Below are 18,314 nucleotides of genomic sequence, written 5' to 3' on the forward strand. Positions count from 1 at the left end.
AGGCAAAGAAAAACACATTTTCTCAAACTGAGGATCTGAACTCACTAGTCTGGCTCTTGATGAGGTGTACTAATTGGCCAGTGAAAATAAGCTGGATACAATCTCTAAAGCTCACAGCTTAGCTGTGTAACTCTAAACCCTCAGAACCTCAAAATCCTTAATCATTTCTTTCTCCAGCCTTGGCTTGGCTTTCCTGCCACAGAGAAGGCAGCAAGTCTGCCAAGTGCATGGTCGAGGCTTTTTTTTTTTTTAAGAGATAGGACCACAAAAAAGAGCATTCTTTACCCTCCTTTTTTAAAGAATAGAAAATGAACATCTTGCCCTAACCACCTCCATTATACTATGTTAAACAAAATGAAAAACCTACAGCCAAAATTCTTAAAACACAGCTGATGCAACCATATTCAAACTGGCCAAGAAAAATTTCATCTTTGGACTGAAACTAAGTAACTTTAGCTGGTTATAAAGAAAATGGTGAAAGACTGAAAACAGCAGATGGTAGCTGAGGGAGAAAAGATAGTGGGAATAATTATTTACCAGGATGATTTGTCTGCCCAAATGAAAGTTTCCAGTTTACCAGAACCAACCTGCCCCTGGGGAGTGAGGCCCCTTGGAGGAACAGCTCCAAAATGCCACAGAAGCACTACATGGAAAGTCACAGACCAGGAGCAAGAAAAGTCAGGACACTATCAAGGAAGCTGGGCTTTGGTGCTGGTTTGGGAAAGGATGTAGAACTGGGAGTAGGAGGGCTGGGGTGTAGCTCAGTCAAGCTTAACACATAGGAGCCCCTGGGTTCAATTTCTATCATCAAACCTAGTTTCCCTCCCCCCAAAAAAAGAACTGTAGAAGGATTCCAAACATAAAGAAGGAAGCCTCTAAATTCTACATGTCATCAGGGGTAAACCTAAATAGACCCTCTAACTTTACTTGCTCTTAGTTGACTTAAAAATCACCAATTTCAAAGGTCACAAGGTTGGGCAATAAATTATTAGTCTTCCAATAGCTTTTTTTTCCCCCCACAGTCTGACCTGGGGTTATGATGATAATGGTTGCCAAGGTTACCCTTTAGGAATGAATGTGAAGGCCATTTGCTGAAAACAGTGACTCTTCACTTGGGTCCTCAGAGGTTCCACGGTGACTGGAACAGAATGAAAATGCTTGGCATCTGTCTTCATGTTGCACGCGTCTCCTTTGCTGCCCTAACCTTTAGGTCAGATTCTATTCAGTTCTGCATATGGGCATGTGACCATCTGAGACATGTTTTATCCAGAGCTATAATGTAGGGTTAACTTGACCTAGACTTGCCCAGTCTCTCTCTTAACCTACTTCAAGGCTGACGACTCTTACCAGTCACCATGACTGGAAATGCCAGACCATGAAATGAGTAAAAGATGGCACCCGAGTTCCTGAAAATCTCCAGCTATTCTGAGAAGACAAGAATTTTCCTCACCTTTATTAGCCTGTCCCTCTCCCTCATTTTTCCTATACTATAACTGCTCACCCTTTGAAGAGGAGAAACTGATTTGTGAGCAAAGCTCCCTCTTCATTCTTTGGCCACTGAATCAACCTTTCTTTTTCCCCAACACTCATCTTTTGAATATTGGATATTTCATGGGATGAGTTTCTAAGTACAGACCTAACATATACTGGTACCAAAGCCTGATAAAGGTAGTACAATAAAGGTCTTTATTAACCAGTCTTCAATATGGAATACTAGTACAAAAACCTTAGAATATCAGCAAATGGGCAGGGTGCAGTGGCACATTTCAAGGCCAACCTGGGAAACTTGGCAAGACTGTCTCAAAATAAAAATTTAAAAAGGGCTGGGATGTAGCTCAGCGACAGAGCAATTCCCTAGAATATGCAGGGCCTGGGTTCCAACCTGGTACCAAAAAATAAAAAATAAAAATAAAATAAATAAAAGGTATTTCTTTAAAGTGTCTTTTAAAAATATAATATATAATATAAATGGTTTCCAGGCCCTCTAATGAGAAAAAATTTCATTAATAATTGCAAGAAAAAGATAAAACATTTATGAATAAACTCAGCAAATGTTCAGAACTGCAATTAAATACAAGCATTTTTTTGTGTGAAATTTGATAGTGATATAGGGAATATTTTGATAAATACATGCAAGAATTGTCAAGACATTTTTGAAAAATAATAAGGAAATAAATAGAAGGTTTATAATCATTAAAAAACCCTATGAAGTGGATACTATAATTATCACCATTTTACAGATGAGCAAAATGAGACCAATGCAAATTTAATGGTTTGTACAATGCTACCCAGCTAATAAGTAGCACAACTAGTAAGTACTCTGGTTTTAGAGTCCTCTCTAATACTATATGCTGCATACTACAGTATGATATGCCACCTGGGAACAACCTAAGTGTCCATCATTAGGGGAATGGATAAATAAAATACAGTTTATCAACATGCTAGAAAGAATGTGGTAGTTAAAAAAAGGAAGGTAGTGCTGGATGTGGTGGCACATGCCTGTAATCCCAGTAACTTAGGAGGCTGAGAAAGGGTCACAAGTTTGAGGCCAGCTTCAGCAAGACCCTGTCTCAAAATTATAAATAAAAAAGTCTGGGGATGTAGCTCAGTGGTAAAGCACCTCCGGGTTCAATCCCTGGTACACCTCCCACCCCCCAAAACAGAAAGGTGGTAACACTGAAAGAGCTCAATGATACACTAAATAAAAAATGATATATAGGGGCTCCGGTTATGGCTCAGTGGTAGAGCGCTCGTCTAGCATGTGTGAAGCCTTGGGTTTGATCCTCAACACCATATAAAAATCATTTTTTTAATTTATAAAAATAAATAAATAAAAAATAAAGGTATTGTTCCAACTACAACTAAAAATAAATATAAATATTTTTTAAAATGGTATATGCAACTAGAGCAGATTATGCTAAGTGAAGCTAGCCAATCCCTAAAAAACAAATACCAAATGTCTTCTTTGATATAATGAGAGCAACTAAGAACAGAGCAGGGAGGAAGAGCAGGAGGTAAAGATTAACATTAAACAGAGACATGAGGTGGGAGGGAAAGGGAGAGAAAAGGGAAATTGCATGGAAATGGAAGGAGACCCTCATTGTTATACAAAATTACATATAAGAGGTTGTGAGGGGAATGGGAAAAAAACAAGGAGAGAAATGAATTACAGTAGATGGGGTAGAGAGAGAAGATGGGAGGGGAGGGGAGGGGGGATAGTAGAGGATAGGAAAGGTAGCAGAATACAACAGTTACTAATATGGCATTATGTAAAAATGTGGATGTGTAACCGATGTGATTCTGCAATCTGTATTTGGGGTAAAAATGGGAGTTCATAACCCACTTGAATCTAATGTATGAAATATGATATGTCAAGAGCTTTGTAATGTTTTGAACAACCAATAAAAAAAATGGTATATGCAGCATGATTTCATTTTTAAAAGGAAATAATTTATGTAAATATATAAAATTTTAGAATATGAAACTTATTTTTCCTTGGAAGAGAACATCAGAAATTATATTATTTGAAGGTAAGAGACTCCTACCTGACAGACCACATTGAGTGGGGGAGTGACATGATCTATATATATTTTTTGGAAGACTCCTCTGACTGCTGAGGGAGGAATATCCTGGGGGTGGGCAGTGGATCCAAAGTTATTAAAGGGGTAGCAGTGGAGGAGATGTAGTCAGATGCAAGTTAAAGTTCTAAAACCAACTGAAGGACTTGTTGATGAATTAGATAGGGTGTGTGAAAGAAAAGATCAAAGAAGACTCCTGGCTCTTTGGTCTAAGAATTAAATGAAAGGTAATGCCATTTAACAAGACGACGATTAGTTTGGGAGGTAGTCTGAATTAGAATATAGGATGGGACATGTTAAATCCCAACTATCACACAACCAAATGTAGACCCAAGCATAAGATGACTACACAAACCTGAAGCTGAGAGGAGTCAGGGCTTGAGATCTAAATTTGGGAATCGTAAACATGTAATTGACATTAAAGTGATGGAACTGGATAGATCACTTAAAGGGTGGAGGGAGATAAAGGAGAGAAGTCTGATCCTAGTGTGCTCCTGGTTTGGAGTGTGGGGGCTTAAGAGAAGGAGTGCTATCCTGACTTGTAGAAGGAGAGAAGCCAGAGAAGAGGACTTCCCGGTCAGCAGGGAAGTGGCTGACTCAGAAGCCAAGTGAAGACAGTGATTCAAGATGGCGCAAGTTCTCAAATACCAAGAGGGGTCAATTAAGAAAAGATCAGAGAATTTGCAAATTGGACTTACCAAGATGGAAGTTGCCAGTGGCCTTGGGCAAGAACAGCTTCAGGATGAAGGGCCAAAGCCCAAGAGGAGCGGGTGAGAAAAAGGCAGAAGGCAAAGAAGCAAGGACAGTAAGTACAGATAACTGTTTTGAGAAGTTCTGCTCTAAACCTGATTTCTAGATTAGTGGGTATCAAATCAATTAGAAATGGACCCAAACTTATGTTCCAAAGCAGGAAAGAAATTGTTTCCAAAGAACAGATTTTATTTTTAAGCATTAACATACTTTATTATTTAATGTCATTTTCATATTATCAAATACAGTGATGCATCTGTATATATAAATGAGGAAAATAAGGCTTCAAGAAGTAACTTGTTCAAGGTTACAAAGGTAAACAAGAGGCCAAAGTAGACCCAGACAATGTGCTTCCCAAGCCCACTCCAAGAAAAAACATGAAAGAGAGCTGGAAGATCCAAGTAGATACCAGGTACTATCAGTTAGAAGACTGCAAATTTCAAACAAATTCTTCACTTAACTCTTAGTCACTGACCAATTATAAGACTTTATCACATTTGAAAGGTAATTTTTTAAAGTAAATACTCTTTTTTTTTTTTTTTAGGAGACAGAAGAAACAAAACATGTATGGTAACCACATTTCCAGGTTAATCACCAAACTACCTCATGCTATGAATAGTCTCCAATAACTCCAAGTGAGATCCCTCAACTTAATGTGACAAATAATTAGGCTGAGAACAGGCAGCTGGGATGGGATCTAAGCTACAGCACAGTCACAAAAAGGGGCACCAGCCAGACAGCACCTACCTGTGGTCAGCACTGGGTCTCTGCCTTCCGGTCCAGAGCCTTCTGTTCACAGAGGCAGGAGGCGGGGAGGAGGGCAGCGGTGGGGGAGGCAGGGAAGGCAGGGGAGGCAGGTTTCTTTTCTCTTTCCTGAAGCCAACGCCTGGGTTCCTATCCTTGTCTCCCTCTCCGGCATGTTTGAATGTTCTCCGGGGTTTGGGCAGGGGGTTGATGAAGGGCTTTGTAGGGGACCCCTCTGTAGTCTCAGAGGTGGGCTCCCTGCTCTCTAGATCCAAGTGGTGGCCCCTGCGGCCAGCTTCTACGCCACCCCGGTGGTTCTCAGGAGGCTGGGGCTCCTCCTCTGCCTTGTGAGGCAGGCAATGTGGGGAATAGCATGTTCCCGGCAACTGGGGATCCAAGCTCGCCGACCCGTCCTTCAATGCCTGCTCCAGTTTCTTGACCTGCTTCAGCACCGAGAGGTGGTCATTCTGGAAGTGTGGCTTCCAGAGCCTCGGCTCCCGGCCTCTGTTCCCACAGGCCTCTGGTTCCCCTTCGAGATGGCCAAGGTCTGGTCTCCTCTCTATGTCTGGACCCACAATGTTCACTGCCCCTCTCCACCTCTCACTCTCCAGGCTCTCTGTTTCGGGCCTCATTCCATTCTTACCCTCTGCGACCCGAGTTCTCACGACTTCCCTGCTACCTCTCTCCAACATGCAGGATGGCGCGTAATCCTCTTGCTCATCCACTAGCCTGCTGGGTGCTGCAGTGGGCAACTCCTTTTTGCCTTCCCACTCAGATATCTTGTCCTTTATGCTAAAAGCCTTGTGCCGGGCTCCAGCTCGGGTGCAAGGGCGCAGGTTCTGGACACCACCTAGCTGCTTCCTCCCAGCCCTGCTGGCTTCGTCGGGGCCAAGGTCTACAGCTGGGCCACTGATGATCATGTTTGAGCTGAACATGTCCATTCTTGCCTCCAGCATGAGGTTATTTAGGCTTTCCAGGGGGTTCCTTCTGAAAGACGACTCTCGATCAGTCTTGGGGGAAGGAATGTAGGACTGAAATAGTTGCCTTAGAGGGGCTTCCCCAATCGTTGGACCTTCCACCTTGACCCTGAGTCAGAAAGACAAACATGAGGTGAGGGATTCTTAGTTGTGCCTGGCTGATCATGGAGACTGACTAGAACTTAGTTGCATACTAGTTGTAAACCATAAACACTGAGGTCATCATTTAAAAAAAAATACTTTCATGTTCTCTTGGGCAGATAGCATGGTGGAATAAAAGGCAGCAATTGGGTTCTGGAGTCCGACAGACTTGGATTTGAATCTTAATTCAACCACTAACCATGGGCAACTTAAATTTAAGTCTGCTAAATTTCAGTTTTCTCACCTGTAAAATGGAGACTATAATAACATGCATCTAATGACATGCTATAAATATTTAATGAGCCAGTCCACATAAAGTATCTAGTGTGTTATGAGTATACAATAAATGGTGGGGCTGTTATTTTTTTTCCCTGACAAATAACAAGTAACTCTTTCTTTCTCTTTCTCTCTCCCTCCTTAATTCCCTCCCTCCCTCCTTTTCTTCCTTCCTTCTTTCCTTTCTCTTTCATTTACTTATTTTGTGATGTTGACGACTGAATCCAGGGTCTCACACAAACCAGGCAAGTGCTCTACCGTTGAGCCACCCCTAGCCCCTAGAGTAATTTCATGAGGAAAAGATTATATAGTCCAAGTTTTCCTTGCTTTTTTTTTTAAATTTTTTTCTTTAGTTGTTGATAGACATTTTAAAAATTTATTTATTTTTAATGTGGTGCTGAGGATCAAACCCAGTGCCTTGCACATGCTAGGCAAGCGCTCTACCACTGAGCCCCAGCCCATTCTTGCTTTCTTTCTTTTTTTAAAAAATTTTTAAAAATATTTATTTATTTATTTATTTTTTAGTTTCCGGCGGACACAACATCTTTGTTTGTATGTGATGCTGAGGATTGAACCGGGAGCGCTATCGCTTGAGCCACATCCCCAGGCCCATCCTTGCTTTCTTATTCATGGCAATTCTTTACAATGCCTATTTAAAAACTGAAAGAGGCCAGGTATAGTGATGCACACCTTGTGATCACAGCACCACAAGAGTGTAAGGCAGGAGGATCACAAGTTCAAGGCCAGCCATAGCAACTTAGCAAAACCCTCAGCAACTTAGGGACCCACCTCCCCACCCACTCACCCCCATCTCAAAATAAAAAAATAAAAGGACTGCCAGGCATGGTGGCACATGCCTGTAATACCAGTGGCTCGGGAGGCTGAGGCAGGAGGATAGCAAGTTCAAAGCCGGCCTCGGCAAAAGGCAAGGCGCTAAGAAACTCAGTGACCCTGTCTCTAAATAAAATATAAAACAAGGCTAGTGATGTGGCTCAGTGGTTAAGCGCCCCTGAGTTCAATCGATACCCCAAAAAATAGAAATAAAAATAAAATGACTGGGAATATGGCTCAGTGGTTAAGTGCCCTGTTCCATTCCCAAGTACCAAAACCCCCAAATTGAACAATAAGTCACAAAGCTTTGCTAATTCTGGGCTTGATAACTATCCTGAGTTGAGTGGGTAAAGCCATGATGAGTTGGGTGTACTTGGAATGAGCCTCCTATGGACTGTGAGCACTACTGGGGTGGACTTTCACCAAGGGTAATGAAAATGCTTTGTTATTTAGGCCTGTTTTTGCTACTGCTGCTCCCCTGGTACCTAAAAGAACACTGGCACAGCAGGTAGCCAATAAATATCTGCTACATAAAAGAATGTCTGAATAAATAGGCAGATCTGAATTTTACACATGGCCTAGAAATGCACTGTCCAGTATACTCGCCACTAGCCACATGTGGATATTTAAACTTAAATCCAATTAAATTAAATTCTGTCCCTTAGTTGCATCAGCCATAAGTCAAGTACTCTTAGTAGCCCCGTGTAGCTAATGGCTCTGTAGTGGGCAGAGCAGAAGAATGAACATCTCCACAATGGCAAACATTGACTATCCCCTAGTCATACACGTGGGGATATAAACCTCCAAGTGTGATCTGAGGAGATTAGATAGTGCCATGAAGATGCTAGAAAATATTTTGAAAGAAAAACATTTTAAAACTCATCTCAGAATATATGTGTTTTGAAATACAAAACATTCTTCCTCCAGCAAAGGATACAAAACCAAACACAGTGATCTTAGAAGTGCTGAAATTAGTGAACATTCATGGACCAGCCTCATGGGCACATTTTCTAAATATACATAAATCTGACTGTATAGGGATCCTGAGACTCCATGAAGGTTCACAGTAAGGCATGAATAATCAGCAGTTTCATGCATGCTGTTACTATAACTGTTCATTCCAAAGACTAACAGTTGTTTATGTAAAAACTTGTCCCTCAATGGGGACACTGGCATACAAATTATGCTGGTGTTCTTGGTTACACAGCATAAATCAGAACCTTGTGAAAATGCAAACACATTTTCCATGGATATGAAAGCAGAATTCCTTATTTAAATAAACAATTAGTATTCATAACAGAGTGCTTACAAAAGAGAAAAACATTTTAAATTGTCCTGTCAACACTAATAACATTAACATGAATTCAGATTTTAGAATCACAATCAGACCATTTCTATTTTACTGAGGGCTCAAAAGGCAGAATCCCTGCTCTTATGATGCCAGAAGCAAGATGTAATGAGAGGACAGACACACAAAAACACAATTAGGGTTAGTACATGCTTGGCGACAAGTGATGATAGACTATATAACCATCATGTGCTACTGAGCAATATTGAACAGTAGATAAATATATGGGTTTTACAGTCAGTAGAATTTAGGTTTCAGTCTTGCTCCATTTTTTTTTTAATTCTTAAAATAAGAGTTCTGCAGGGCATAGTGGTACAAGCCTGTAATCCTAGAACCTTGGGAGGCAGGAGGATTAAAAGTTCAAAGCCTTGGGCTGGGGTTGTAGCTCAGGGGTAAAATGCTTGCCTAGCACATGTGAGCACTGGGTTCAATCCTCAGAACCACATAAAAATAAATAAGTAAAGGAAAGGTAATGTGTACATCTACAACTAGAAAACATTTTTAAAAAATATATTACAAAAAAAAAAAAAGAAAGAAAAGTTCAAAGACTGCCCCAGCAACCTAACGAGACCCTAAGCAACTTAGTGAAACCCTGTCTCAAAATAAAATATAAAAAGGACCAGGGATGTGGCTCAGTGGTTAAGTGCCCCTAGGTTCAACCCCCAGAGTACCAAAAAAAAAAAAAAGAATCCTATCTCCTTTCTCTAGATTGGAACTTTCTGACTGCAGAGGCCAAACTGATCTTGTATACTGTTCCTGGTACATATCAGGCAATCAGTAAATATGTATTCAGCCAATGAATGAATAAATGAATGGCTAAGTTAATATACACAATGTTCCCAGAGTACAGCAGACATTATAAATCTTGATATCAACAATGGCAACTGTGTCATTATAATCATTCCATTTGTTATATAAGATCCCAAACACCTGGAGTGACTTGTCAGTCACTGAGGCCCTAGATGGACTCTGAGAAGGAACACAGCATGGTTTGTCAGAAGTGCTCTTTGGATTTATTAAGCTCAAGCAAAGCAGGCAAAGGTGGTGAAACCATTTCAAGTGTCCCTAAAGACAGTGCCTTCTTCATGTGGTTGTTACACTCAAAAGAGTTTCTAGAGTTCCTGTTTTGAGGATTCTGCCATCCCAAAATGGGCTTGGGTCTGTGGTGCAAGCTGTGACCAGCTCAGTGATTGTCAAATGCTTTGCAGAATGTGCCAGAGTATCAGAGAAAAAGCTCTGGGAGTAGGAAACCAATATGCTGATATAAGACACAGCTGCAAAGATTTAGGGCTGAAAGATAAGTGAAGGGCTGGGGATGTGGCTCAAGCGGTAGCGTGCTCGCCTGGCATGCGTGCGACCCAGGTTCGATCCTCAGCACCACATACAAACAAAAAAAAGATGTTGTGTCCTCTGAGAACTAAAAAATAAATATTAAAAAATTCTCTCTCTCTCTCTCTCTCTCACTCTTTCTTGAAAAAAAAAATCGAACCCAGTGCTTCATGCATGCTACTCGAGCGCTCTACCCTTGAGCCATAATCCCAGCCCCTGGTCTGAGTCTTGAGTGCAGTGCAGGGAGATGATTTATGGGAGGCTCATTAAGATCCCAAACATCTGGAGTGACTTGTCAGTCACTGAGGCCCTAGCTGGACTCTGAGAAGGAACACAGCATGGTTTGTCAGAAGCGCTCTTTGAATTTAACTGAACCTACTCAGCTCAAGGAAGCGGGGTCAGTGAGGAGGAAAGGTGGTGGAAAAAGGAAGGAGACCAAGAGCAAGCTCTCAGTTGGGGGTGTGTGAGATGGTGGTTCTTACTTGTCAGCCAATCTGTAGCTCAGGTTTGCAGTCTGGCTCTGGCTGCCCTTGGCTGGCCTGCACACTGTCATCATGTCAGCAATGAGAGGAGCTCCAGGTGGCCTGGGGGAACAGGGATGAACACTCAGTGGGCCCTGCCAGCCAGGCCATCCTCCCAGGGAAGCAGATCTCTGGCCCACACTCCACACTATTTATCCCTGACAGATTCTACCCAGGAGTGGGGACAAGAGGAATGTCCATTCAAAATTCCCACCCCAGGAGAAACAATGCTGAGACTATCCAGTCTCAGATCCCCTACCAACCTCCTTATATGCATCTTTTAGCCAATGTCATCAACAAATTTAGGAAAACATATAGTAGCCTCCCCATATCCAAAGGGGACATGTTCCAAAACCCCCAGTTGATGCCTAAAACTACAGTTACTATGGAACCCTATGTAAACAGTTTTTTCTTTTACCTACATACCTATGATAAAGTTTAATTTAAAATTAGGCACAGTGAGATATTACAAACAATAACTAATAATAAAAGAGAACAATATGTTGTAATAAAATTTATATGAATATCTCTCTCTCAAAATATCTCATTGCACTTACTAGATTTTGGGACCATGGTTGACCAGGTGGGTAACTAAAACCATGGAAAGTGAAACCTGTGGGATGACTGGAACCTTAGCAAGCCAAATTTAAATATAACACAACTGGGTGCTAAGAACCACTGTGATGAGCTAACAGTCCCCAAAGAAAAGTATAAATAAAGCCCACACCAAAATGGAAATCTCTCCACTGGGCTACTCTACTCTTCTGGCCTGATGGTTCATGTAAACCCACATCCGCCTTGTCCATGAAGTCCCACCAGGAAAGTGTCTCCCAGCTGCTCTCAACCAAGGAGGAGAAACCCCTGGTCACTAGTCACTGTCTTGTCCAAGGAAAACTAGGAGGTCATCTTAGCAATCCTAAAAATAAAAAAAAGACCAAGTGGAAGCCAAAGAAGAGGTGTCTTACACTAAATAAACTAAGTAACTGACTTGCTAATTTCTACAGCACCTCTACTCTGGTAGAGGTGGTAAGAAAGATGACATCCACCAGAGAAAGGCAGTAGGATGAGTTATGAGTTTCTGGAAAGCACAAACACCTCAGAGCCAGTCTCTCCTGATGGACAGGAGCTACCTTCTTGACCACATTCCAAGGAGCACTGAGAGACTGGGGACTCATGTTCCTTTTCCAGGGAACTTCCAGGGAATCCCTCTCCCAACTCCTTCTCAAGTTTCCAAGACTTCTACCCTCTTCCATGCTGGAATACATGTCAGGTGACAGGGTAGCTGCCCAATGTTCTGGCCTGGCCACATCTGCCTCCAAGAAATCAAAGGGCAGAGCTTTAAGACCTGCACATAACTCTTGGGAAGGTCAGAGAGGAAGAGACAAAGAAATAAGTGAACATGGGCTGTACACTAGAAAACAGGAGGCAGGGAGCCCTGAGCTGAACAACTAGGACTGGGACAGTCAGCTTTACCAAATTGGATGGGTTTGGAGAGGAGATGAAGCTATGGCCTGCCCATGAGTTCAGATGTCCCCTTACTCAGAAACTGTGGAGCACCGTACATTCTGGAATAGATCTGTGTTATAACTAAGCCCAGTTCTTGGAAGAAGCCAGGCTCTCGGGCTCACCCATCCTATGATGCAGGAGAGCCCTGAAAGGCCTTTCAGGGACAGGAAGGAACTCACTGTCCCTCTCATAATGCTTGGCACAGATGAGACTTCTGGAGCTTCCCAATGTAGTGGGCCCACAGACAGTGCCCTTCTGTCCTCTTCTGGCAGAGGGCCACATGGGACAGCAAGGGAGCAGCCACTCTACACCCCTGCTCCTTACTCTCCATGGGCTCCACACAGACCATGTTCTGTTCCATGTTTGCGAGGACTTTCCACCCACCCTCTTCCTTCAAGCTGACACCCTCATCACCAGCATCATGACTAGGGCTAGGCTATGTGTACACAGTGCTCTGGGAACTCAAAGATGAGTAAGGCTGAGCCTCTGTTCTCTGGGAGAGTACCAGGACTGTGCTTGGGTCACCATCAGGCTGTAACCAGGTTCTCATCTCCCTCCAAGGAAACAGTTTCCCTACTCATCTCAGGAAACAGAGCTTTTCCAAAAGAAAAGCCCACTGTCTAATGCACAGAGAACCACATATGAACTTCAAGATTAAGACCACAAGAAGCACTTAACCTCCAAACACAGGGTGCTGAATGAACTAGCTTCCCATCGGGTAGTAATAACTTCTAGTACTAAAACCACAGGCTCGGACATACAATCAATCAACAAGTACATGAAAAAATGCTCACCATTTCTAGCAGTCAGAGAAATGCAAATCAAAACCACCCTAAGATACCATCTCACTCCAGTAAGATTGGCAGCCATTATGAAGTCGAACAATAACAAGTGCTGGCGAGGATGTGGGGAAAAGGGTACTCTTATACATTGCTGGTGGGACTGCAAAATGGTGAGGCCAATATGGAAAGCAGTATGGAGATTCCTGGGAAAGCTGGTAATGGAACCACCATTTGACCCAGCTATTGCCCTTCTCGGACTATTCCCTGAAGACCTCAAAAGAGCGTACTACAGGGATACTGCCACATCGATGTTCATAGCAGCACAATTCACAATAGCTAGACTGTGGAACCAACCCAGATGCCCCTCAATAGATGAATGGATAAAAAAAATGTGGCATTTATACACAATGGAGTACTACGCAGCACTAAGAAATGACAAAATCATGGAATTTGTAGGGAAATGGATGGCACTAGAGCAGATTATGCTAAGTGAAGCTAGCCAATCCCTAAAAAACAAATGCCAAATGTCTTCTTTGATATAATGAGAGCAACCAAGAACAGAGCAGGGAGGAAGAGCAGGAGGAAAAGATTAACATTAAGCAGAGTCATGAAGTGGGAGGGAAAGGGAGAGAAAAGGGAAATTGCTTGGAAATGGAAGGAAACCCTCATTGTTATACAAAATTACATATAAGAGTTTGTGAGGGGAATGGGAAAAAATAAGGAGAGAAATGAACTACAGTAGATGGGGTAGAGAGAGAAGATGGGAGGGGAGGGGAGGGGGGATAGTAGAGGATAGGAAAGGTAGCAGAATACAACAGTTACTATTATGGTATTATGTAAAAATGTGGATGTGTAACCGATGTGATTCTGAAATCTTTGTAATGTTTTGAATAACCAATAAAAAAATAAAATAAAAAAAATAAATAAAATAAAAAATAAAACCACAGGCTCCTGACAAACAACTGATGCTATTTTCTGAGAGCAAGTTCCAGTGGATTTCAGAGGCTGGAAGTCAGGAGGGCACAGAAGCCTTTGCACACTCAGCAATCAGTATACCAACACCTGTGAATCCAGAGCTATGGAAGAAGCTGCTTCTGTTAAAAATTGACTTTTCCTTTTTTGCCTCTGATTTGCAATCATTAATTAGGTGACAAACCTAGCCTAATTTGCTGAGAGTACTCTGTAACTTAAACTACCGACACAAACATTACTATCATTTTATAGTCTAGATGATGGAGCCATTTCTCAAAGTGGGGTCCACTAGGGATCTGTTCCGTTAACCTGGAAACCCTGGCAGACAAGAAAATTCTTAGGCACTTTTTTTATGTACCAAAATCAACTGTCTGGAGACTGGTCTGGAATCTTAAATATGGTAAATCAAAAGTTTTAGCCGGGCGCAGTGACACAGGCCTGTAATCCCAGAGATTCAGAAGGCAGGAGGGTTACAAATTCAAGACCAGCCTCAGCAACTTAGGAAGACCCTGCCTCAAAATAGAAAAAGAAAAATAGTCGGGCATGGTGGCGCCCACCTGTAATCCCAGTGGCTCAGAAGGCTGAGGCAAGAAGATTGCGAGTTCAAAGCCAGCCTCAGCAATAGTGAAGCGCTAAGCAACTCGGTAAGACCCTGTCTCTAAATTAAAAAAATACAAGGGGCTGGGGTTGTGGCTCAGTGGTAGAGCGCTTGCCTTGAATGTGTGAGGCACTGGGTTCGATTCTCAGCACCACATATAAATAAAAAATAAAGGTCCATCAACAACTAAAATGAATAAAATCAGTAATTTAAAAAAACAAAACAAAACAAAATAGGGCTGGGGACTTGGCTCAGTGGCCCAGTCCCCTGAATTCAATCTCTGGCACTGCCCCCACCCCAAAATAAATAAATAAATGAAATGAAAAAGGGCTGGGGATATGGCTCAGTGGTAAAGCACCTTTGGGTTCAATCTCCAGTTCAAAAAAAAAATGTTTTAGAAGATGTTTGCACTACCCAACATTCTTTATGTATTCCTAGACAATCTGGCTTTGTGATTCAGAATGCTTACCAAGGGGGAGAATGAATGAATGAATGAATGAATGAATGGTAATCACATATTTTCCCACTCAATCGATTTCCATAAAAACAGAACTTCCTGTTAACCAGATGGGCTTAATTATTACTAATAATTTTAATTAGACTTAAAATGTTACAAAAAACTTTGAAGTTAGAGGATGGGTCTATAAGAGCTCAGATATTTTTGTATGTTTGAACATTTCTTTAAAACTGTCTTAAAAACTGGAGAAAAATATGTTAAATATCTTAAAAATTCTAACATTTATAGCCTATTTATTAGTCAAGTCCTAATCTAATCCTATATCTTCTTGCTAAAGTGAACACTGTAAAATCTTTTTTTGACTCAAAGGTTCTTTTTGGGCCTTGACATCACATTTATTAGAGGGCTTAGGTGAGGTTAAGAAGCCAGGGGGAGAGCCTTCCCCTAATTACCTTTCACACTGACGGAGAAAAAGAGGGAGATGGAAATCTCATATGAAATGCTTCTGTCCCCATTTCAAAAGCTCATGGAAAACTTAATTGCTACAGACTGCCACTGTTAGATTTAAAGAGGAAAAAAATTATTATTTTATAGTTCCTTAAAGTGCTACCCACTTGGCTTAAAGTTCCAGTCTGATCTCTCAATATGCTATTTTCTTTCTTTCCTTATCTATCTATCTATCTATCTATTTATTTATTTATTTTTTAGTTTTCGGTGGACACAACATCTTTGTTTGTATGTGGTGCTGAGGATGGACCCCGGGCCGCACCCATGCCAGGCGAGCACGCTACCACTTGAGCCACATCCCCAGCCCCTCTTTCCTTTATTTTTAAAAAATATTTATTTTTTAGTTGTAGTTGGACACAATACCTTTATTTTTTTAATGTGGTGCTGAGGATAGAACCCAGGGCCTCGCATATGCTAGGCGAGCATTCTACCTCTGAGTCATAACCCTAGCCCCTGCTATTTTTCTTTCTAAAAGTGACTTCAAGTACTAAAATGTCAAATACTTCTCTGAAATAGACGAAGTTTTTGTTTTGAATTTTTGTACCAGGGATTGAACTCAGGGCACTTAATCACTGGGCCACATCCCCAGACCTTTTTAAATTTTGAGACAGGGTCTCACTAAGTAGATTCAGGGCCTCACTAAATTGTTGAGGCTGACCTCAAATTTGCAACTCTCCTGCCTCAGTCTCCTGAGTCGCTGTGATTACAGGCGTCCAATGATGAAGATTTTTGAACAGATATAAAGAGCTTCCCCACATATAGCAAGTGACTGATACCAGATCTTTTCCCGAGAGCAGTTCTCACCAAGGGGCTGCAGACCCGCAGGTATCTGAAGGAGAGAAAATGAAGTAGCATCTGGGGAAGGGTGCTGCCCCAAACTGCTTGCCTGCCTGCCACTTTCCTCCACTGCCATTGGAGGAATCCAGCATAGACACTGTGGAAACAGCAAGTTGTTGAAGCCAATGTGGCCTTCAGTGCAAGCAAGCCCTTTTTTATATTTCATTTAGAGACAGGGCCTCGCTGAGTTATTTAGAGCCTCGCTAAATTGCTGAGGCTGGGTTTGAACTCTCGATCCTTTTGCTAGGATTACAGGCATGCACCACTGTGCCTGTTTTTTTTCATAATCTTCCTTCAACAAAAAGATTTGAAAAAAAAATAGCATGGGTTGCAGTTTATTTATTCATTCGTTTATTTGTATTTTCAAGAACAAACCAATATTTTCACATCTGGAATAAGACAGAGAACTCTGAAACAGGTGAGGAATCTGTGGTTGTGGGATGCCACATGACACCTGGTGGACATGCAGGCAGCTCTCTGTATCTGAAGTAAACACATCTGCAGTTCTAACCAACCATGGATCAAAATATTTTGGGGAAAACTGCATTTGTACTGAACATGTACAGAATTTTTTCTTGTTACTATTCTCTAAAAAATACAGCATAACACCTATTTACATGTTCCTTGTATTAGTTATTATGAGTAATCTAGAGATGACTTAAAGCTTATGGGTGTACATAGGTTATATCATGCACTATGTCATTTAGTAAGAGGATTTCAGCATCCTTGGATTTTGGTATCCCAGTAGGGTCCTGGAATCAATCCCCTTGGATACTAAGGATTGTATTTTAAGAAGGGAAAAAAAGAAAGACAGAAAAAGAAAAGTACTAGGAGTACATGCCTGTAATCCCAGCTACTCAGTGGTCTGAGTCAGGAGGATGGATAGTTCCAGGGTAGCCTGGAAACATACCAAGACTCTATCTCAAAAATAAAGTAAAATGGACTGTAACTCAGTGATAGAGCACTTGCCTAGTGTGCACCAGGCCCTGGGATCAATCACCAATTAAAAAAAATACACAAACCAAACCAAAAACAAAACAACAACAACAACAAAAACTCAGCATGGAGGGGCTGAGATTATAACTCAGCAGTAGAGTGCTTGCCTTGCACATGTGAGGCACTGGGTTTGATCCTCAGCACCACATAAAAATAAATAAAGATATTGTGTCCATCTTAAAAAAAAAAAAAAAAAAAAAAAAAAAAAACTCAGCAGAGACAACTTCTGAAAGTGAGGAATCATGGCCCCATCCTAGACAAAATGAATCAAGTCATCAAAGTGGGACCCAGGAATCTGCATTCAGAAGTTCCCCAGGGAATTGAAAGGCATAGGAGTTGTTGGTATAGAGCTGAACCACGAGGTTTATTTTCATGTCATTTAAAATATCAACCAGCATAGAAACATTTGATTTTGCCCGCTTTTTTGTAAAGTTGTATTTCACTCTAGCATCCAATTCTTCCTATTTCAGAGTATCCCAGGAAGCTGATGCAGGTGTTATCAGCACAAAGCAAGTGGGTCTTCTTCCTTGAACCAGGATACAGATACTCCTAGATGCTATTCCACTGATTCTTTCTGCTATAGTTTGGATCTTAAGTGTCCCCAAAAGGCCGATGTGTTAAAAGTTTGATTGCCAGCTTGGTATTATCGAGAGGTGGTAGAACCTAGGGCTGGGATTGTAGCTCAATGGTCGAGCACTTGCCTAGCATGTGTGAGGCACTGGGTTCGTTCGATCCTCAGCACCAAATAAAAATAAATAAAGTCATTCATTGTGTCCATCTACAACTAAAGAAAAATATTTTTTAAAAGAGGTGGGGCCTAGTGGGAGGTCTTTAGGTCATTGGGGGTGTGCTTTTGAAGGGGATAATGGGACCCTGGCCCACTCCTTGCTCTCTTTGACTTCCAATGACCATGAGTTGAGTGATTTTCCTATACCATATATTCCTGTCCTGATGCGCTACCTGACCAAAAACAACAGAACCAATCAATCATGGACTATAACCACTGAATTCTATTCTGGCTCCAAAGTAAACCTTTTTTCTTTATAAGATGATTATCACTTCCCTACACTGGCTTTAATATCAAGGCTCCTTTACACTCTAAAAGAGGCCTCAAGATCAAGAACACAATCTGAGTAATGTCAAGACTTCCTTTGGTAGTGAATA

The 18,314-nt window shown here is 41.6% G+C and overlaps 1 protein-coding gene across 1 annotated transcript in view; it reads right to left on the bottom strand.

Annotated features, from left to right (window-relative positions):
* The window catches only part of LOC143640247 (DENN domain-containing protein 2A-like), a 76,971-nt gene that overhangs the window by 24,789 nt on the left and 33,868 nt on the right, over positions 1–18,314 (bottom strand). Inside the window, exons 3-4 of the mRNA XM_077108120.1 lie at positions 10,457–10,558; positions 5,076–6,158 (exon numbers count right to left, since the gene is read on the bottom strand). Of these exons, the coding sequence (XP_076964235.1) occupies positions 5,076–6,158; positions 10,457–10,530 (1,157 nt within the window). The 5' untranslated portion in view covers positions 10,531–10,558. The remainder of the gene's footprint in view (positions 1–5,075; positions 6,159–10,456; positions 10,559–18,314) is intronic.

The sequence above is a fragment of the Callospermophilus lateralis genome, unplaced genomic scaffold (genome assembly GCF_048772815.1).
Source record: "Callospermophilus lateralis isolate mCalLat2 unplaced genomic scaffold, mCalLat2.hap1 Scaffold_144, whole genome shotgun sequence".
In the NCBI taxonomy this organism is placed as follows: Eukaryota; Metazoa; Chordata; class Mammalia; order Rodentia; family Sciuridae; genus Callospermophilus; species Callospermophilus lateralis.